Raw genomic sequence first — 23,555 nt, forward strand, 5'->3', positions numbered from 1 at the left:
TTTTAAATCTCCATTTTTAGTCAATGTGCTGGAAAGAGAGTGCTTTTCAGCTACAGTCGCACCTGATTTCAAATAATCTGGATAAGCCTTTCTAGTCTGGATTTCATCCTCGACATAGTAGTGAGCTAGTTCTTCACAGGGTGTCAATGACCTCCTCCTTTCTACTGTCTCAGGAGCCCCTTAACATACATCTCCATCTGAACCTTCAACCGAGAAAGTCTTTGCATTTGATACTGTCTGCAATAATATACTTCATGGGTGCCTCTTAGCAACTGACAACACTGACAACTCTCCTCTGACTTCTTACTTTAATGACAGGCAGCATGTCTTTTCAGTAACACAATCCCTCCAGTTCTCTATTATCAGGGGTGTCTCCCAGGGATCAGTTCTTGGTCCTCTCCTATTTGTAATCTATGTGATTCCCCTTAGGCAAATAATGCATTATATTTGTTAATTGAAGACATTTCTCTATTCATCTGAGTTCAGTTTTAAGGTTTTATCACTCATCCGAGTGGCATGATTAGATTTGGTGGCTTCATCAGTTTATGATTTATTATGATTTATTTAGTCACTCCAGTTGGTGTTTTGAATGTTTGGCTTCACAGTGTTCAGTTTTCTCACAGAGTTTTCGGAGTAATGATTCACCCACCACTCATGTGATTCTCCTAACCCTCCTCCATTGCCTTCCAACCCCTTTCTTTTATTCCCATAAACTTCTGCACTGTATACTGTATGTAACTGAACCCTAATGGAAGTGTCATGGACCAGCTCCAAAATCTTTCCTCTCTCTCGCTCGCCTGTCACTCTCTCATTTTCGTTTTTTGCTGTTCTCTCCCACATGCTCTCCCGACTTCCACCACAAGGCCCCCCAGCCCTCCCCCACCTTCTCCCACTCTCCTCTTCCATTTCCTTCTTTGGTGAAAAAGCTGAAAAAGAAAAGGGAAGGAAGACCTTCACCAGTGTTGCGAGGGAGCGAATCTGGCCATGTGTTTGTTTTGAGTTCTTATGCCTCATCAAGGTGAAGAAATAGCACACTCAGCACATTTGTGCACAAACCCACACATCTAAAGGCACAAGGTAACCCCAGATAAGTCTAAGCTTGAAGACCTTAGTGGGTAGTAGGCTCTCGGGTATGTAATTGAAAGTCTTTCACCTAAACTATGTCAACGAGATGGTGCAGTCTGCAGTTTTTCTTTAATACATTTTTTTTTATTTAACTTACAAATATCTTTTTGGTGCTTATTTGGAATCAAGTCTCAGAAGAAAATCACAATATAATTGAATTAGTTTATAATATGTTTATCATAAACAATCTATAAACACATTTAAAAAATGAAATTTATATTTTTCCACACCTTAATAGTCCAAAGCTTGAATCATGTATTAAGAAATGCACATTTACCAACAGTTAACTCTGCTTCAAAGCTTATTGTGAGTATATTTTTTTACATTTAAAAAGCGTAAAACTAGTAAAATTGCCATCAATGGAAAATAAACAATGATCATTATCTCAGCTAGATTTGAAATAAAAAAAGAACAGATAGACAACATGCATACTATCCTTTTGACATTGACACAAATGTCATAAATTTTTTTTATCACTCATTCACTCAACACAGAGAAGGCTGTTTGTAAAAAAAAAAAAGAAATTATGACTGTTGAGGCCATAATTAATTATAAAGAAAATTAAAGTACAGGACATGAACAAAGAATAGTACATTGTGTATATACAGTGTATGTGAGCTGTATCTTGGAGTTTCTGTGCATCTACAGATAATTCAAGCCATAGTGCAAATGCAAGTCACCTGTATAAAAAATGCACTTCAATTCATTCATTTTCTACCACATCTCTGAACTTTTCTGACACTTATTTCTATGCTTTTGTGGAAGACACCATTAGTTTGAATGCATGTGCATTGAATAGTTTTTTGACGTTGAGGACAAATTCTGTTAAAACAGAAAACAATGGCCTAAAACAAGCACTGCAGAATCCTCAGCACAAAAGTGCTCAATTCACTACAGCACTGAACATTCGCTCATATATCTACGCCCTTACACATACTGTATGTTGAGTCGATGCTCAGATCTTCGACTTTAAGTGGCTGTTTCTCAAAGTGTAACTTTCATTTACATGTCCAAAGACAAGCATTCACTTCTGTTATTACACTTTGCTCAGCACAGAGTAGTTGGAACAATAAGAAATGTGTTTTGACCTTTTGGTGTTTATGAAGGAATCTGTTTGAGTTCTTTCACAGGCTTCAAACACTACATCCATCCGTTAATGACTCTTACAAGCCTAATGACAGTACTGGCTAGCCAGGAAAAATAGGAGAATATGGGAATAACTAGTAGGCAAACTCAAGGAAATAAAAGTGATATTTTTATCTCTGCATAGAAACCTCTATATTTATGAAGTGTTAATTCTGGATTGTGTAATGAAGAAAGGTTAGCAGGCACTAGGAAGGCGCCTAGCGCTGGGCTGCATAGCTTTCACATCTCAACGCCAATCTTTGGTGCATCTTTTTAAAGTCTAATTTATCCAGTCAGAAAACAGTTAGCCTGTTCTGCCAAAACAAACTATTCTTAGTAAACAGTGGCTAAATTAAAGCCTCCAGTGTTTTGCATTTATGCTTGTGAAGCCTTCTATGTTTTAATATTTTGGTGACGCTTAGTCAGCTATATGTGGGGATAGATTGCTGGTTTGCTGTGTATCTCAGCATAGGTGTATCTAGAGATAGGAAATATGAGACGTGTGCATGTATATGCAAGCGTGTGTATTTGTAATGGTAAAAAAGTGTATTGATGGGAGTTCTGTTCTATAGATTGCTTTTGCAGCTGCGACAGAGGATCTCGTCTCTTTCGGGGAAGAAGCCAGCACCCACCAGCGAAACAGAGCATCGAGAGCAGGTGAAGCAGGGCTGGTGCCATTGTCGGTCCTCAAACGAGATGTACTTCCCTCCACCGAAACCTAAACCATAAAAGAGCGAAATATTTGGTCAAAAACATACAGATGGTTTATTGTGTCACTGGTATTTTTATTATTTATGATGTTCCGGTTTACCTGTGATGGGTTTGTTGCAGGCTTCACACTTCTTGGCATACAGGTTGCCAAAACATTTAATGCAGTATGGGCTGTCTTCACGGGAAGTGAAATGCTGGCCAGCTAACTGGACTTTACAGCTTGTGCAGACGAAGCATTCCTTATGCCACGGCTCATCCCTATAGGTCACACCACCTTTGGCCAAGGCCTGAATTCATAAGAGACACAAAGAGCAACCTGTAAGCAGAAGCTTCTGATATATAATATGACCTAAAACAAGCAACATAAATGACATGCAAAATTATTAATTTTGCCATTTACCAACCCTCTGTTGCTATGAGACCTAAATAGCTCAGCTGTTGGCCAAGCAACTTTACAATCTGGCAAGATTGCATCAATTTAAAGTGGCCCCAAAAAGTATTTGGACACTTAAGCCACAAAAAATATATGAATGAAATTTCATTAGATAACAAAATATCAAACCAAGTAGCAGCTATTTTAAGGAGAGACAGCACAAGTACACTTTTCAAGCGAAAATAAATAAATAAAAATTTGATCATTTATAAACTGTTCAAAGATAAGACAACATTATTTTGACACTTTCTGGTTGTCAAACCTATAGGAACACGTCCATAGTTAATGTTCTGAAGTTGAACCACACCTGTGTTTACTCTACTAGGACACCTGTGTGAAAACGGACTTAGTACATCCACTAAAAAATTTAGTTGGTTAATGTTGGTGACGTCAGTTCTCACAAAGTAACATCAAGTTTGATATTTTGTTATCTAATACAATAAAATTCCTACATTAAGTACGACTTAAGTGTCAAAATGCTTTTAGGAGCTATGCTTAAATGTTTGACATTCATATAATGTATGAGAAGAATATGGCAGAGAGTAAACAACTTTGGCTTGTGGCATTAATGGAGGACTTGGGTCAAGTTCTTTGTTCTCCTGGACATAAATATGGAGAGAAAAAGAGGAGGGATACTATAAGAATTGATGGAAGTAGTGAGGTAAGTGACTGTTTATGTATCCTTATCATCCATATCATAATGACTGGTTGGGATGATATGAATATGCTCCTTGCAAACTTTCATTAGGGAATCTATCATGACCTGCTACAATTGTACAAATAATCATATGATCTATATGATGTATTAGACAACAAATCCTTTTTTGTTTATTTTTTTATTGAGCTGTGGAGCCAAGACACTGACACCTCCAAACAGACTTTGGTCTGTCTAAACAGGATGTGAAATTGACAGCCAGAGTTAATCAGTGACCAGCATGAGAGTCTCTGATACGTAACAGGAAGGAGAAACGGGGTCAGAATCCTGATTTTCATGGAGGAATGCGTGCATGGTCTGATGAGGTACACGTGGTTACGCATTTCAGACAGAGGAGCTGCGAGTAAAGTCCCACTACTAACCTGTTTACATTGAGTACAGCGTGGTGCGAACTTGTTCTCATAACAGGGTACGCAGTAATGGTCATCTTTATCTGGGATAAAGGACTTGGAGCCGATTGGCTGTTGACAGCTTTTGCAAATGAAACAGCTCTCATGCCATGTGGAGCCAGCATACTCTAGCTTCCTGGTGCCTGTGGGAGAAAAAAGAAAGCGAGACAGAGAGAGAGACCATTAAAACAAAGGCACGAGAACACATTTTTGGCAAGGGTGCTGCAGATTTGGCGGACAATTTACACATCTTGCACGTGCAACGAGGGCATCAGAGAACCACGTTTCTCCCTATCACTGTACACCCATTGTACAAAGGGGCCTCAGTTTGTTCCTGTGAGCCAGCAGATGCCCTAACCCCACCCCTGAGTACCCTGCAAGGAAAAACCAGAGGCACCTTTCTCCCATCGCGATCACTGTACACACACACACTCACACACACAACGCAATGGAACGTTTTCACCAGCAATTTAGTCAATCAGTAAGCCAGCCGATGCATTAGTTACATTCTACCATGTTCAAAACTGTTGTCACTTAGTGTCAATAAGAAATAACCATAAAACAATATAATTGTTCAGACAAAACAGCTATTAAAATGAACTCATATGCTAAAATATTAAGCTATTAAGACCCACCTGTTACTTGAAGACCCCAAATGTGGACTTGCGCTCAGGGGTGTTGCCAATAAATGTCTTCATGAGATTTTCAATATCCAAGCGATTCATGTTAAACACAAACAAACACCAGAAGATGAAGTTTTTGCTCAGCTAAGGTTTTAGTGCCTTCCACAAGTTCGATACACTCAGGTTCTTGACTGTTCTAGGAAGACATTATGTCAAAGAATTCAAAATCCTCGGGCTCTGGAGACATTAAAATGCACTTACGTGCTCAAGCTGAAGCCCCTGAGGAGGCCGCAAGCCCAAGACTCAATTTGGACAGTGTGGTGAAAAAGATTCAGCGTCAACTGTTGAACATGTTGGCAATTCTGGCTAAGGTCATTGCTGACTTGGAGGATCTTGCTGTAATATGTCGATCGATCACTGCCATGGAGACGAAATTCACTGAGATGGTTATAAGAGTGTCGGATGTTGAGAAACAGATTGATTATCAGGAGTCATCGGAGAGAGAATTAGCTGCTAATCCGCTCGCGACCAGGATAGACTTGGAGCGTTTCTTGCAAAACATTGGAGTGATTAAGGCATCTGTTGAACTCATGCAACAGTCGAGTGGGCCTGACTCACTGAACATTCGCTTGACTGTCTGAGGAAATTGGGTGCCTTTTTTGTTTCTTTTTGTGCTGTTTCCACCTAGCGGTTGGAGTTTGCTCTATGGAGGAACACACCTTCGGAGCAGTTATGTGGATGATAATACATGTTCTTGGTGTTACATGTTATTTTCTGTTGTGTGATTCTGTCTCACAAACTTGGTATAGAAGCACCAGACTTGAGCAATCCAATGGCAGAGTTGTCGCGGGGGCTCTCATAGGCATACATGGACTGTTTGAGTTTAGAGGGATGGACGCCGGTTGGCACTGTAGTGCGTGGAGTTAATGCACGTTTTTCTTTTTTCTGTGTTTTTTGTTCGGGGGGAAGTTCGGGGTTTGATTCTTGCACTAATGTTGGAATGTGGTCGTTATAATTTTATTTTTGACGCACAATCTGTTTTTTTCTAATGTGTCAAAATGTCAAATGTTAATATGAGTGGATTGTCTCTCTCCATGTGGAATGTGAATGGGTTGGGGCACCCCATAAATAGAAGGAAGGTTCTTTCTTTTCTTAAACGTAAGAAATATGATTTTTTCTTCAAGAAACACAACTTTCCCCACAGGAAGCTGAAAAATTTGGGAAGATATGGGGTGGACATATTCTCTTTAATGCTGGCTCAAGTAAGAGCAGGGAAGTCATTACACTGATAAATAAACATCTACAATCAAACATCTCAAACAGATTAAAGATAAATTAGGAAGAGTCATTATTGTTTTAGCAAAAATTCAGGGGCAAAGGTTGATTTAGGCTAATATTTACGCACCTAACGCTGATGATCAGGGACTTTTTTATAGATCTTGAAGATATGTTGCAAGCTGCTGGCACTCCTCATGATATAAAATTGGGAGGAGACTTTAATCTTTTGATGGACTCAGTCCTTGAAGTAAAAGTGTGTAAGCCCCCTAGAGCAACAGTGACACTTCACAGATTGTGTAAAAATCTTGGTCTTACAGATATTTGGAGACTTTTGAACCCATCTGGTAGGGACTATACATATTTTTCATCAGTCCATAAGATTTAATCTAGAATAATTTTTTTTTTATACCTAAATCTCTCATTTAATCTGTTGTTGATTGTTCAATTGGAAACATTTTAGTCTCAGATCACGCCCTGGTGAGTTTAGAGGTGCTGCCACATACGGAGAAAAATAAATCATTTAATGCATTCCTTTTGCAAAATCCTGAATTCCAACAAATATTAGAGGCTGAAATCAATGTCTATATGGAGACCAACTGGTCCTCAGTATCTTCTGTGGGCATGGCTTGGGAGGCACTTAAGGTGGTTCTTAGGGGTCAGATCATACAGTATGCCTCATTCACCAAAAAATCCAAAGCACGAGAACTCGTGGAGTTGGAAGGGAATATTAAAAGTGCCGAGGCAGAGCTGAAGCTCTGAATGTAGTCTGATGGCCTCAGAGAACAGACCCAATTGAAATACAGATATAATACTATTTTGTCATGGAAGGTGGAGTTTTGGCTATTCAGGGCAAGAGTTGGGGGACAAAGCAGGGAAGCTTTTGGCTAGATATATAAAGCAGAGAGAGTTTTTTCTATCATTCCCTCAGTGAAATCTGCCATTGATATTAATAATGCTTTTAAAGAATTCTATCTTGATCTTTATAGTTCCACATCTTCATCTACTGATGAAGATATTAGAAACTTTGTGGAACCATTAGAACTCCCTAAATTGACGACTGAGCAAAAAAATTATTCTGATTCTGAGATAACCTTGGAGGAGCTTGGCTAGGTAATTAAGGCCTTGCCTACAGGCATGGCTCCGGGGCCAGATGGCTTTGCCGCTGAATTTGTTAGATCTTATGCTATAGAACTGGCTCCACTTTTGCTAGAAGTTTATACGGAATCATTAAAGAATGGAAAGCATCTGGCAACCATGACACAAGCCCGGATCAGTCTGATTCTTAAAAAAGGACAAAGATCCAAGTGTGTAAGAGTTACCGTCCAATTTCCCTGATCCAGTTAGATGTAAAAATACTGTCAAAAATTTTGGCTAACCGATTAAATTATGACATCTCTTATACATATAGATCAGGTGGGGTTTATTTGGGGCCGCAGCTCTTCTGATAACGTCAGGAGTCTCATCAATATCATGTGGTCAGTGGCGAATGATCAGACTCTGGTCGCTGCCATCTCACTTGATGCTGAAAAGGCGTTTGATATGGTAGAATGGGATTATCTTTTTAAGATTTTGGAAATATACAGGTTCGGGAATACTTTTATTGGATGGATTAAGTTACTTCATAGATACCCGGTAGTGGCGGTACAAACAAATGGATTAATTTCAAATGATTTTACTCTTTCCCCATTATTGTTCTGTCTTGCCCTGGAACCATTAGCAGCCGCGATAAGAAAGGAAGATGATTTTTCAGGGGTGGTGGTGGGAGGTATGGCGCATAAGCTTTTGCTTTACACAGATTATATTTTATTATTCGTCTCCGACCCCACTAGATCTATGCCTTGCCTCCAGAGAATTATTAATTCCTTTTCTAAGTTCTCAGGATACAGAGTCAATTGGTCTAAATCTGAAGCTTTGGCTCTGACAGCGTACTGCCCAGAAACGGCTTTTCAGTTGAGCGCTTTCCAGTGGCCCAAACAGAGCATTAAATATTTGGGCATTTTATTCCCAGCAAATTTGTGTGATTTAGTTAAGAGTTAATTCTGACCCCTTAATAAAAATGTTTGAGCAATGTGGGCAGGTGGGCTTCATTACATTTATCTATGATTGGGAAGGTTAATGTTATTAAATGAATTGTGTTCCAAAATTCAACTACCTGTTACAGTCTCTCCCTGTAGATGTCCCCCTCTCTTATTTCAAGCATTTTGATAGCATAACAAAGTCCTTCATTTGGAATGGTAAGCATCCCAGATCACATTTCAATAAGTTACATAGGCCGACTGACAAAGGTGGGCTAGGCCTACCCAAGATTTTGTTTTATTATTATGCATTCGGTCTCAGACAATTGGCTCATTGGCCGCTTCCACCTGAGAGAGCCCTCCCTGGTTTTGTATTGAACAGGAAGTTCTTGCCCCTATTTTGCCATTGCAAAGCCTTTCTATTAAAATAACCGAAGAAGTCACACCCCATTATCTCGCATTTGCACGCAGTATGGACAAAAGTGTCCAGATTCTGACATTTATTAGCATATGGCTGAACCCAAAATTACATAATAATTCCCCTTTCTGCTGGTCAGAGTGGATTGTGAGGGAGGTTAATAAGCTCGGTGACCTATATGAAAGTGGAGTATTGAGATCTTTTGAAAATATGGTTCAACATTTCAGGATTCCCAGATCTCAGTTTTTTAGGTATTTACAGCTGCGCCACCTATTCTGTACTATTTTTGGGAGTAGCATACACCCCCCTAAAGCAGCAGATACTCTAGAAGTGGTGATTACTGCTTTTGGAAAAGGTCATGAGGCATCAGTGTATTACTCCCTGCTAATTCAGAGTCTGGGGGACGGAGCTTCAACTTCTCTCAAGAGATTATGGGAGAAAGATTTAAACTTGGTATTGGAGGAGGGAGTGTGGGCTAGGATTCTAAAGAAATGTCAAGTCTACATCTAGAGATTCAAGTGTGCGTCTGATGCAATTTAAGATTTTGCATCGATTCTGTTGGACCCCCTATAGATTGTATAGGCTTGGTCTTAAAGACACCCACCTGCTGGCGATGCCAATCAGAAGACGGGGACACAACCCAAGTTTTTTGGGGATGTGTTAAGATCCAAGAATTTTGGTTGAGGGTTCAGAGAATTATGTGTGACATACTGGACAATCAATTTTCATTTTGCCCCAGACTCTGCATCTTAGGTGATGGGGCGGTCATTAATTTTGGGGATAGCCACTTAAAAACTTGGGTCTTGGAGTTATGGTTGGCAGACAAATTATCCTTAAGGGGTGGAAGACGGCTGAGGCACCCTCATTTGGGGGGAGGGGTTTAATGTATATAATTGATTCCGTATTTTATGTTGTGTTTGTCTGTCTCGTGGATGGAATCAATAAAAACTCTTAATAACAAAAAAACAAAAACAAAAAAAAAGAATCTAGGAGGACCAGTATTCCAGGGTTTCGGATCCAAATATTTAGTTTAATGAAATAAAACATAAATGGGCTGAAGTCGTGTGAAAAAATTATTTCGCTGAAATCTCTTTTGCTGTCTTTTGCATTCGGTGTATTAAGTGGTTTTAAAGTGCAACAGGAAACTTGGGAATGGTACTGTTGCACAGGTGTTGTGTGTATTTCTGGGAGAGTTTGTTTTATTTTAATTAAACAATTGTGTGAAAAAAAAAGAACATAAAAGCTCTAACCTGTACTGTTTTTTTGTTTTGTTTGTTTGTTTGTTTTTTGCATAAATTATTATAATTTCAAAGGATGAACTTACACATGAGTAAAGCACAATATTCTTCTGAAGACAAAAATAATAATATTGAGGATTGATTAATTTGTGTTTATTCATAAACTGTAATATTACACTATTATTAAACAATAGTAATGATACAATAACATAATTTTATCATAATTTATTGTCAAATTACTGTTTCATTATTAACCATCACTTTTTTTTTGCTTTTGTGCAAATGAAAAGATAAAAAGGGAGAATAAAAAGTTCACTAGTATCCATCACCTTCACAAGGGCACTCTTTAGTTCGGCAGAGCCCTGCCCAAAAGCATGACAAATCTCTCTGAAAAGGGACGCCATTTTTGTTAACATAAATCATATACTGAAAGTGAAAATTGCATTATATATTAAATATACTGCATAAATACAATGAAATACGTATATGAAATTTCTTCTGAAATTGTTTTACCGCACCTTTGCATTAAAACAATCGACTTTGTGGTTTTTCAAACTTTTTGATGCCAAGGACCCCCAAATATGAGGGACCCCCTTCCAAAAAAATATTTTTTTTTGTACTGTGTGAGAAAAATAAGCATAATTTTATAAATAATGATTTTTGCTTAATTAAATAATTAGATTTGATATTATACTAAAGCTAAAAGTAGAGATTAAAATGTAATCTGGACAATATTTACTTTGTAAATAAAACAATGTCTTTTTTCTACACACTATTAGAGAGTTACTATATACACTATTAGAAAAACATTTCAATGTAATTGAAATTTGTAGTCCTTAGAACACAGAATGAAACAGTAATATCAAATTTGGAAAAAGTTAACTTTTTTATACTTTTTTTTTAATGATTTTTTTTATTCGTGGACCCCCTAGCTCCCCCTTGTGGCTCCCTGGGGGTACTTGGACCCCAGTTTGAAAACCCCTGAGAAAGCTCAGACTATGTTATCACAAGATCTATAACTTTATAAGTAAAACAAGTATAATGACTAGAGCTGTCAAAATGAATGCGTTTACGCATGGTATTAATGAAAAATGTTTAATGCGTTAATTTTCTTAAATCGCGATTAACGCATTTACCAATTTTCTAATTAAATTCTGACATTTACACTCCGTGTGAGTGCTCAACACTGGTTGGAATAGGGTGACTGGAATTCACATGACCCGCTGGAATAAAGCATCAGCGTTCCAGACTGTAAGGATGAAGTATCATTACGTGAACAGTGCCAGTGCAAAAGCAAAACAAGATGTTATCTTAAGCGCTTTTCATGTGGAGTACAAAGCGGCAAATCAAGTAAATGCGGCTTTATGATTGCTGTAGCAAAGTGGATAGCCACGATTAACATTGTGATGAATGAGGTTTAAAGAGATTTAATGCCCTTGCAATGAAAACGCAAACTACTAGGGCTAGATATTTAAATTAGTCAACCTCCCACTTAGGCTTAGGGAGACGTTTAATGTTACTTGAATTGATGCTATTTTAGTGCATTTTTATCTTTATACTGTGGAATGCTTTGTTTGGAAAATGTTTAAAAATACATTACTGTTACATATTTTTTTTCTTTTCAAAGAAGCAACTCAATGCAATTTGACAGGAAAATAAGTAAGTTTCATTCCATAAAGGTTTTCCACCTGTTCAGGTGGTTCTGGGTCGAAAACACTGGCTCCACAACAGCCCCTTAAACCTACTTTTCTCGGACCAGAAAGCATTTACATCATGGTGTATATTGTGGGTTTATTAATTGCTATGCATTTTGTTAATAACTAACTACCATCAAAGCCAGCTTGTGATACTAAATTTAATTACTTTGAATGTTCTCAAAACTGGGAGCAAAAATAAAGCAAATAACATGATGCACCATGTTTTTTGTGGGTAGGTTATTTAGTAACAATCAGTCATTCCATTGTTCACTCACAAGTCAGTGGAAGTGTGGAATGACCAAGGGATCATAATAGGAGTGGAGGCCCATCGTAATTTCCCAGATTCTCCTGAAAGCTACAAGTGTACCATTGTGGGACCGGCTGATAATCGGCAGTTGGTTTATACAGGCTGAAAGACAACTTCATGCTTCTTAAGAGATCTAAACAGAGACAACTTATTGCTGGGATTTCCCTACAAAAGACTAACTTAAGCTTTCAAAGTGACAACATGACCTGGCGATTATGGCCCATCGTATTATTTGGAGGTTAAAGGCTGACACTAATAATCCACTAAGCGTTCACACGTAACCCAGATCAAAAGACCAGTGGAGCATCAAGAGGCCCCATTAACAAAATCGCTGAAGCTTTACACAGAGAGTGAAAGATAGAGTTCTTAATCCCCAGGATAACAGAAAGACATTTAGAAGAAATATCAAGTTACAATGGAGTCTCACTGTGTGCAAAAAGCATTGCATGAGTGTGGCAGTAACTCATCCCAAAATATGTGTCTGTCAAGAAAAGTACATTCTATGAATAAGAGCACTCCAGCCATTGTTTTATCCTAACCATCAGGTCCCAACCACTAACCATGTGCTTCTCTTTGAAAAATGGAGGCCTCAGGTTATACATGTGAATCAGGACTCTTTTTGGTAAATCTGGGGCTGAATGTTTTTGCAGTATTACTGCTTGTGTTAAGAATCTTAGTTCGGAAAACTGCTCAATTTGTTCGCTGGATTCACTTTAAAGGAATAACTCACCCCGAAATGAAAATTCTATTATCATTTACTCACCTCAATGTAGGTTCCAAACTTGTATGATTTATTTCTTCTGTTGAGCACAAAAGGAAAAATTTTAAAGAATTTTTATGCTGCTCTTTTCCATACATTAAAAGTATACAGTAACCAAGGGCTGTCAAGCTCCATAACACACCTTTAAATTACCATAACAGTTGACTCATGCAATATATTCAAAGTCTTCTGAAGCCATACAACAACTTTGTGTGATGAACAGACCAAAATTTAAGTCATTATTCAGATTTAGGAAATTCCAGGGAATAACGACTTAATTTTCGGCCTGTTAGGTCATATGGCTTCAGAAGACCTGGAATAAAGTGCTTGTATGGGCTTCTTTTATAGTTCTAATTTGTCCTTTTTGGAGCTTAATAGCCCCTAGTTACAATATGCTTTTAGCATGAAAATTCTTCAGAATTTATCCTTTTGTGTTCCACAAAAGAAAGTTATACAGGTTTGGAACGACATGAGGGTGCATAAATGATGACAGATTTTTCATTTGGGTGTACTATTCCTTTAAAAACAACAGTCACAAATCATTTCACGTAAATGGGATACGGAATATCTCTTGGAATCGTGAACTACTTTTCAGGTTGATGCAGCCCTGCTAAAATAGTTTACTGGCTTATATCCTCCTATCATCAGAGGCTTGGATAGCAGCCAAACACCGTGATTTGGCTGAGAGACAGCAAGCCAGGCAGACTGGCAATTATTTGGTCATATCTAACCAGGTATTCACTACTCTTTCTCTCTCCCTCTTATAGTCAAGCTGTTTGTACATTTGATTTACTTAAGCAGAAATTTTTACTTTCCCCCACTTCTCCTAATTTTTTGGATTGTTCATGTTTGTGATTGTAATGTTACCTGCATACCTGTGGTCATGAGTAGCTATATCTTTGAGTACTGTGTAAAGACTTGTAGTCTTACACAACATAATTCACATAACGCAACATTCAAGAAATGTCTAAACACACATCTTTACCATGAACATTTGACTTGATCCTGTTAATGCATGATTTGTTTATGACTGAGCAAAACACCACTTAAATTGTTCTTTCACTATTGCCTCACTGTTTCTCACTTTTATCTGTGCTCTAGTCTGTACGTCTCTGAGCATTTTGGAACTACGTACAGCACTTCTCATTTTACCGCATCCTTAGGATGAATCGCTTATGTTGTATTCCTCATTTTAAAAGAACAGTTTACCCAAAAATGAAAATTCTGTCATCATTTTTTAACCTCATGTTGTTCAAAACCCATATGACTTTCTTTCTTCTGCGAAACACAAAAAGGATATTTTTTTAAAGAACGCTGTAAATCACTGATTTCCATACTATAGCAGTGGATAGTGCCTCATTTTGAAGGATCCCATGTTAAATTAGGTGTCTTTAACTACAATGTACTAACATTAAAATACAAACAATACAATGTATTTATGTTGTTCAGCAACATTTTCATAAGATTCACATTTGCTGCTACTGAGGTTGAGGTAGGGGTAGGTTAATGGTTAGGGTATGGATTGGGGTAGGGTTAGGGTAAGGGGTAAGGTTAACAGTGTAACTTCAGATGTAATTAATTGCAGTTACTTTAAATACAAGTACAGTGCCACAGCACATAAGTACATTGTATCAAATGCTTAAGTACGTAGTAATTAAAGACACCTGATATAAAGTGCATCCCTTTAAAGCTTAGAAAAGGCACCCAAAAGACATGACAATGAGTAAATAAATGGCAGAATTTTCATTTTTGGTTGAACTATTCCTTGAAGTTGCTTTGGATAAAACTGACTGCTAAATGAATAAATGTAAATATAAGAGTCAAGACTGATGGTAAAAGTTTATTTTACAGTGTCCTTGTAATGACTATAGTAATAACAATAAATCATGCATAATTACAAGCTACTAACCCTAAACCAAACCCTAACCCTAAACCTATAGTAAGTACATGTTGTTAATTAATATTACACAGTACTTACATGTGTAATTACACTGTAACAAGGACACTGTAAAATAAAGTGTAACCAGACTGACTTGTGTGCTGATGTCCTTCGTACCAGGCATGACGGTTTTATCACAGGCCACACATTTGGAGGAGAACTCATTGCAGTAGCAGTCGTTGCACAGAAGAGCATCGTCCTGGCTGGTGAAGGGCTCGTCGGCCAGTGAACGGTCGCAGCGGAAACAGCGGAAGCAGTGCTCATGGTAGTGACGATCCTCATAAAACAGCTCCTGATGCACAGGGGCACAACACATGGATGTTATTATTTTTTTATTTTTATGTTTTTATATTATCCTAGCTCAATATGCAGAGACAACTATAAGTAAGCCATTCGTAGGTTGATTGGCCCAAAAAGTGGAAACACTGTGGTTTTGTGGCACTATCAAAACATTGCTTTGTTTTTTTTACCATCCTAGCCAGCCCAACACAGCAACATTGGCTCAACAAATGGTGAGTTTGGGGTGGGACTATTTGTTTCCCCGACCAATAGCAGAGGGTAGGAGTGTTCGGGAAATCTGTCAATCATTCACTTATTTTTGCGATTTTGTTTGGTGATGCTAGTGGAAATTAAACCCTTTAGCTTTAATCAAGTTTTACTACAGTCATGTGCTGGCTGCAGGGTTCAATGTTTGAAACTTTTTCAAACTTGTGGTGGTAATAACAGACGGGTTAACATGGCAACAAATTAGCCTCTATTTTCCAATAAAAAGGTAAAAACAGGCCAAAATTTCAGCCATTTTTTTATAAAGCCGAAGTGCATTTCTGATTAAAATAATGGCAGTGGAACTGCCTCACAAACGCTAGCACATGTGGGTTTTGTTATAAATGTGTGTGTGTGTGTGTGTGTGTGTGTGTGTGTGTGTGTGTGTGAAGAGAAAAAGAACACAATCTGGGTCGACTCCTCATGTAAAATATGCAAACACATAGTAATAATGGCCTGTGCTGCAAATGGCCAAAGTAAACAGTGACTTCTTTATTTAGCATCTGCTGTCGCTCATTGTCAGTAAGTCACCAGACTATTTGTCTGTGCAGTGTGCACATGGACATGGAGTGACTTGCCTCCCGACATCCTGTGGGGAGTTTAATACTGTGCTAAATGAACTGCATTGTTTGGTTTTAATTTAATTTAGAAGGGATTACATTTTCCCTCAAAATTGCAAGGATTGAATTTTAAATTTATTACTAATGTTTTACCTTAGGGTTAGAACATTGTTACCCTGACTGAAGTTGAATGACATTTTGTAATCATAAAGAGCTGCTAAATGGTATGTTTCATCCTGAAATAAACCACAATAAAGTGGATGATCCCCAAAAGCTTTCACAGTGTAATTGAGTATTTAATTGTTCCCACCACCAAATAAATGCTCATGTAAAAAGTGGCATTTCGGGTGTACTACTTATAGTAGACAACTTTTATGAAGTGTTATAGGAATAGTTCACCTGAAAATGTAAATGAGCCGGACACACCATTCATATTTATTTTTGTTGTATGGAAAGAGCAGCTTAAGTGAATGTTACAAAACCTTTCAAAAACATGTCCGGGCCATATTTCACCAGAAATCGAGAGGAAGAAATAAGAAATGTTTTAATAATTTAATTTAAGTAAATGAAGCCTGTTTCTGGAAGCATTAAGATGTTTTAAATTGACATTGACATTATATTCAAGACAATTAAGCACCTCCAACACTTTCAAATCGACTCTCATTACAATAATAATAATAATCGCATTGCACATTCTCATTACTTAAACATAATATGTAAACATATAAAAATATGACTTATGAAAAGAAAAACATCCAGAGACATTGCCATAAGGATAATTTAGGAGGAAAATGTGTTTTAAGTGTTTAAATGAATAATGTTACAATGCAAAAATCTTACCAGCCCTAAAAAAGGCTTAATGTTTCTTTACGCAAATATAAGTTCTTTTGAATCTGTTGTGAAATTTGACCTTGAGATTCAATTGCTTAACATAATGTCTTTGTTTGTGTTCCATGAAAGAAAGAAAACTTATGGTTTTGGAACAAGCAGTCTCATTTTAGGGGTGAACTATTCCTTTAATTAGCACAACTCACCCTTGAATCGTGACCAATCAGCTCCTTGCACTCATCACAGGTGTTTGCAAACAGGCTGTCATAACAGGGGATGCAGTAAGGGTTGTCCTCCGCCTGGATGTACTTCCTGCCGTATAGGGACTCCTTGCAGTTGTCACAATCAAAGCGCTCGCTCATGTTGCTCCTGATCTGACTCAGTATCTGTGACACACAGACAGATACACACAAAGAGGTGAGCTTTCAATTACAGCTGCATCAGAGAAAGAGATGGAATGAAAAAGAGTGACACTAACAAACACATGCAGACAGTTCCCTCTTGAGGCATGGTGCAAAACACCTATTAAGTTTCATGTCTCTGTGATTGCTGGGAAATAAGAGGGAGGAAGCTGGAATTTTAGCAAGCTCACAACTCTCTGTGCTGCATGTGACGTGGCAGATAAAAGGCTTGCAAGATCACAGCCTGCTGAAGTAACATTATATTCTTTACAGGAAAAAGCCTCATTCTGCTGGAGGGCCACAAATTTACATTCTTCACCAGCAAATACTTGTGAAGTAAACATTTATGCCTTGGATGCGCAGACCACCTAGGGAGAGTATTTGGGGAATAGCAAAAGTGAATTTTTTTTTAAAGAACAAGTACTCCAAATGAACACAGATGGGTTTGTGCTTTTTTATTTTGTCATGCCGTCTTACATCATATCTGCATAAGGAGTACAGAACATTTGTGTTCACATTCAGTATAATACCTGCTAAAAAATGCTAAAAACCAGCATTAAGGAGGTTTGCTGGTCTTAGCTGGCCACAAAGCTGGTCGCAACTGCTCAGACAGGTCTAGTCTGATGGTTTTAGAGGGGTTTTGGGCACTTTTCAGCTTGTCAGGCTGGGAGAACAGCTGGATATCCAGCTTAACCACCTGAACTCCATTTTGTCCAGTCTAGGAGACAAGCTAGACCAGCTGAAAACCATCAAGGTAAGACTGGGAGACCAGAGTAAGCTGGTTTAAGCTGTTTTTTTGTTTTGTTTTTACAGAAGGAATACCCCACATTTACAGTTGGTTCATAGCCAACCAGGTAGACCAGCCGAAAACCATCATGGCCAGGCTGGGAGACCAGAAAAAACCAGCGAAGACCAGCAAATCACTGTAACAGGATTCACAAGATGGGCAAGGAGGAGGCGGGAACACACACAGCAGCCACGAGTGTCTCTCTCTCTCTTGAACTGGTGCCTCATCTTTATCCCCCTCCCGGCTGATTAGGACAATTCAATCCATGCACTCCTCCACCGCCCAATTCAGGCCGGGGAAACCTCGATCGTTGGTCTCCGGATATGCTGTCGCCTGGTCCTCAGCCATTCCTCTGCCCCCTGGCAGACAACAGCCGCTCCTCCCCTGGCAAACTGCAGCGGCTCCGCCGCTTCCCCTGGCGGACGGCAGCGGCTCCGCCGCTTCCCCTGGCGGACGGCAGCATCAAGGACTCCATGACAGCGCATCCCTCCTCCTTCCCGAGTTTCAGCACCAATGTAACGGGATTCACAAGATGGGCAAAGAGGCCGCGGGAACCAGCAGAACAGTCAACATAACTTTAATGACATAAGTCAAATTAAACAAACAAACAAACAAACAACAGCCGCATGTCTGTCTCTCTGTCTCTCTCTCTGTCTCTCTGTCTCTCTCTCTCCCTCCCTCCCTCCCTCCCTCCCTCCCGGCTGATTAGGACAATTCAGCGCCAGGCATGCGTCCTCACGGCCCGGCCACACCCTCCTCCTCATCACAATTACCTTAAGCTGGGTTAAGCTAGTCTTTTCAGAAGGGATAACCAACATTCACAGATGGTTTAGCCGACCAGCTAAACAATCTGAATGGCATCTTTTTCAGTCTAGGAAACAAGCTAGACCAGCTAAAAACCAACATTGCTGAGCTTGAAGATCAGCTAAACCATCATAAACCAGCTAAGACCAGCAAACCACCTTAAGCTGGTTTAAGCTTGTCTTTTCAGAAGGGATACCCTACATTCACAGATGGTTAAGCTGACTAGTTAATCATCTGAACAGCATCTTTTCTAGTCTAGGAAACAAGCTAGACCAGCATGGCTGGGCTTGTAAGTAGGGGACCCCACATTCACAATATAAGGTGTTAAAATAATTTTACTGGACATATGTAAACAATATTGTAATAAAAAAACTAGCTTGACCTTAACCTGCACATACATCACAAAATAATATTGTTTTAATATTGCTGCAGCAACGCTATCAGGTTGCCCAAACATTACCGAGACGTTGGAGGAAAGCCTTATGATAAGTGATAGGCCTCCCTGGCAGAGGCAAACCCAGTGTATCAGTTTCCATCCAGCTAATAATAATGATAATATTCAGCCACCACTGAAATAATGAATCTATTTGTGCTCCCTGTCTTACACATGCCCAGAAGGAGGTGTAATCACAGGATGGAAGTTGAAAGATATCAACCAATGTTTCATCTTTCCTCTTTTCCTTAGGATGACAAAAGGCTCAGATGATTGTGGGTGTGAAAGGCTAAGATAAAAAAGGGCAATGCACCTCCCAAAGCTTCATAAGTAATCAGCTGACACTGTTTGACTATGACGATACCACTTAGCCTCAGATGAGTAGTGCTCTGAAAGCTTCTTTGCCCAGGATCTACTCGTAAATTAGGGAGAGTTAAAGTCTCTCGTGGCCTGAGAGTTCCCCGGTTACACATCATTAGAGACCTGTGTTTGAGGGAAAATTAACCCTCTCCTTACCCATCAAGGGTATCAGGATTCTGTTTCACTTTTAACCAATTTCTCATAGATATGTTAATCTCAGCACCAACTTTGATGGCAATCAAAGCTATTTGTAGTAGGGGAAATGTGAAGAAGCCAGTGCAGTCTGTGTTTAAAGCCAATGACAGCTTTTGTCCAAGTGTGGTACACCTGGGATCCTCCTAAAACTACTTCATTCATCAGATCTCCAAAGCTAATTGCTCTCACTTCCTTACAACTTGTTAGGTTGAAACAAGGTATCCAAACTAGAGATATGTGAGTGAAATGGAACGGTTCTTGTCTAGAATGGAAAGCCTAATGGAAAGTTTAAATGTAACATGTTATAAAAAGTAGTTAGAAGGTTAATCTATGCACTTAGATATACACTTTTCAAATGTATATGGAGAAAATACATTGTTTAAAATAGAAGTCGTCAGATCTAGGCATCTCTTTCCTTTTATTTGGCAAGCATCTGCCAAATTCCACATTATACATCTAAACACAGGGCATGCTGTTTGCAGATCCCAGGAATAATCACCAACAGCATTTAAAAGGTCTCATCGTTCACTCAAGTGACAAATGTCAACAATGGCAGTTCTGTAGACCGAATACAAGTGTGTTTATAGTCTCCAGGGAGATGTGAGCTTTATTAAGAATAACTTGCCTCCTGGTAATCATTAAAGATGAGGTAGTCCTGAGCTCTTCAAATGTACAGAGGGAAATATTGTTCAAGCTCAGATGGTATATAAATACTTATTTTGTCAAGGGTGGGGGTTGTTATTACGTCCTTTCTATGCTTTATTTCTAAAACATCACATGAGAGCGGCAAATGGAACAGGGTAAATGGGCAGTTTGGACAAGCTCTTAAGGTGGAGGGCATGATGTCATCACTGACCCCAGGGCTAGATGTCCAGAAATGATTGAATCCAGAAGCTGGGAAAATGAAGTAAGACTTCTCCCTCTGCTTACCAAGCCAGAGCTGGCTTTGGTTGAAAGCTAAATGGGTATTTAGAAGAGAACATTGAGGGACCCATTGATACAGTGCAGTTCAAGCTGTAAGAAATAATTCCATGTCCTTTACGCAAAGTGTTTTGTGACTAAGATAGACCGGACAGTAGTTTGAATACTAAAAACTCTGAGCAAGACACTATGGCCCATCAGCTCTGTTTATTTTATCTAGTCTGCAGAATGTCACTGCCTTGGGACAAATCATCAGAACGTGTATACGGCAATCTTCCAGGAAAATACCACACTTGTTTCAGTGGGCACAGGCCAAACTCTTAAATATTTCAAAGCAGCTATCTCTGTCTGAAGGATATGGCAGTCTTTCTGAAAACAGTCTGTGAGATTTTTAGGGAATGACAAGGCCACAATGGCCTGTTTGTCTAACTTCAGAGAGGCCATAGCAAAGAGGAGCAGGGCTGCAGGGGCACGGGCAGCATGTTAACGCAGATCCTGGTCCAACTACACTGTTTCACAGACAACAACACTAATACTCTGACCAAACTCCCATCACGCTCCACTTCACTTTAAACAGGCCGCCTGTGCCTCCCGCTGGGAAACTGACCCAGGCCCTTCCTGTTCCTGGGGTCCAGCCAGAGCTCGGCCTGTCAAACGTCTGCCAGGGCAAAAGGAGGCAATGTCCACTTGCCACCTCACCATTATGATTACACAACACCCCAACTTCAATGACTCATCTCACTAGAACTTTTATACAGTCGCATACAGTTATTACTGTACAAAAATCCTGTCAAGGAAATGGAACATCCTGTCCTGTGTCATGCATCCCATTGCACAAATAAATTCTGTCACATAATATGCGTAAATATAATAATTATGCAGAAGACATTTGAATAAGAAAAGAGTCAGTTGTTGAAAAATTAGGGAAGCAGTGATATGAACATTCTGACTGACAATGGATAGCCGATAATTATTTTCATTTTATGTCCAATAACTGATTAATGGCGAAAAAAATCAGTACTATTTTAATTATAAATAATAAAAATAAACACTAAAAACAAATTAAAAGTTTTGAATGATACAATTACATTTGGTAATCAAGACATATGTGGCATGAAAGATGGACAGATTTTGAAATCTGCCAAAGAGTATGTTTAACAATAGTAAATGCAGTATTATAATACAATACTGAAATATGATGTTATTAAAGATTAACTAAGTTAACGCTAAATGACGGCAAAAGTAATCTGTCTAAAAACAGGCAGAAAAAGAGTGATAAAATTTTAAACACCCACAATCCACAATTACATTTCCAATAAATATTATTAATAGTAATAAATATTAATAATAAATATCCAAAAACAACAACAACAAAAAAACAGCATCGTAAATAGATATTGATAAAAAAAAAATCATGGCCAATAACCAATATAGACCTAATATATTGTGTATTCCTATGGGAAATGTCTATATTGTGTGATATTACCCTGACTTCTTTGTTTGTGTGTGTGTGTGTGTGTGTGTGTGTGTGTGTGTGTGTGTGTGTGTGTGTGTGTGTGTGTTTGTTAAATCTTAGTGGTAAAGACAGAGAGGGTGAGAAGGAGCACAGGGGAGACATATGGATAAACAGACAGCAGCACACTGTGACCAGTCTGTTGTTGAAGCAGCTCCAGGCAGACGCTAGCTGTACATCTCATTTACAGTCCGCAGAAAATATAACACCAGACAATTTAGTATAAAATTTTAGGCAAAGAAAGCCACATAAAGAACAGTACAATATGTCCAGTGGAAAGAAAATAAAAAAATAAAGACAAAATTCTGGATGTGTATATCAAATTGTGTTTTCCACAATCTGTGAAACTGTGAAATATTTGACAGGAATGCATGGATGTCATCACCAACACCTGCAGGTTTATGGAAAGTGTTATGGGCTCATTTGACTTCTGTAGAAACTGAATATACCTGTCTTCTGAAGAAAATTCTCACACGCAATTTGTTGCACAACCCTGAAACTTTCCTTAGCAAGTATTGTATCTCAAGTGCTAAAATATTATGCCATAGAACCCAACAGCAAATATTTCAGTGTAGAGAGGTTGTACTTTTGTCCCGTGCATCGTGTTTTGATAGAGATGATGTGTGAATAAGCCAGTGCAAGTGTTTGGATTTGTTTTTGAATGTTATCTCATCTTCATCATTAATTGCCTTCCTGCTTCCTCTGATAAAACTCTCTCTCGCTCTCTTTCCTCCCTCTCTTTCTGCCGTTTTAGCTTTATAAAAGGCACAGTTCACCCAAAAATTTTAATTCTTTCATCATTCTTTCTTCCCTGGAACACCAAAGGAGATGTTAAGCAGTATGAGAGCCTCAGACACCATTCACTTTCATTGTATAGAAAATATGCAATGAAAGTGAATGGCTGATATTCTGCTAAACATCATCTTCTGTGTTCCAAGGAAAAATAAAGTCAAACGGATTTGGAACATTATCATGAGAATGAGTAATGGATGACAGAATTTAAATTTTTGGGTGAGCTATCCCAAGTATTCTTGGCTGGCTGATCAATACCGGGTCTGTTTTTTTTTGTTTGTTTTTTTTTTTTTCAGATCTGAGTTATGTTTTATTATATGTTAGATGTGAGACAGGCCACAGGGACAGACAAACACCAGGTCTAACATGTAATTTCCTTAAAACACAGCCTTCTGCCACCACACAAGGATGGGGCAACCTGCTCTAATGATGGTTCACCTCATAAACATCAATGAACATTAATGAGCACCTGCTGTGGGGCCTAACATTAACAAGTATGTCATTTTGCTAGCTTTTAAGCTGCAGAGAAGTGTTACGATATGCCCTGAAAATCACCCCCACAAACCACAGGCCTATGCAGAGGTTTTATGAATGTGTCTGTAAACCATCATCCAAGGCAGAGGCTAACACTCCCTCCACAACAAC

The 23,555-nt window shown here is 38.7% G+C and overlaps 1 protein-coding gene across 1 annotated transcript in view; it reads right to left on the bottom strand.

Moving 5' to 3' along the window:
* Positions 1-1,177: 1,177 nt before the first annotated feature.
* The window catches only part of fhl3a (four and a half LIM domains 3a), a 50,372-nt gene continuing 27,994 nt past the window's right edge, over positions 1,178-23,555 (bottom strand). The window contains exons 2-6 of the mRNA XM_051721497.1: positions 16,911-17,090; positions 14,891-15,065; positions 4,472-4,641; positions 3,062-3,248; positions 1,178-2,968 (exon numbers count right to left, since the gene is read on the bottom strand). Coding sequence (XP_051577457.1) covers positions 2,817-2,968; positions 3,062-3,248; positions 4,472-4,641; positions 14,891-15,065; positions 16,911-17,066 — 840 coding nt within the window. The 5' untranslated portion in view covers positions 17,067-17,090 and the 3' untranslated portion in view covers positions 1,178-2,816. The remainder of the gene's footprint in view (positions 2,969-3,061; positions 3,249-4,471; positions 4,642-14,890; positions 15,066-16,910; positions 17,091-23,555) is intronic.

This window comes from Myxocyprinus asiaticus, chromosome 16 (genome assembly GCF_019703515.2).
Source record: "Myxocyprinus asiaticus isolate MX2 ecotype Aquarium Trade chromosome 16, UBuf_Myxa_2, whole genome shotgun sequence".
Lineage (NCBI taxonomy): Eukaryota > Metazoa > Chordata > Actinopteri > Cypriniformes > Catostomidae > Myxocyprinus > Myxocyprinus asiaticus.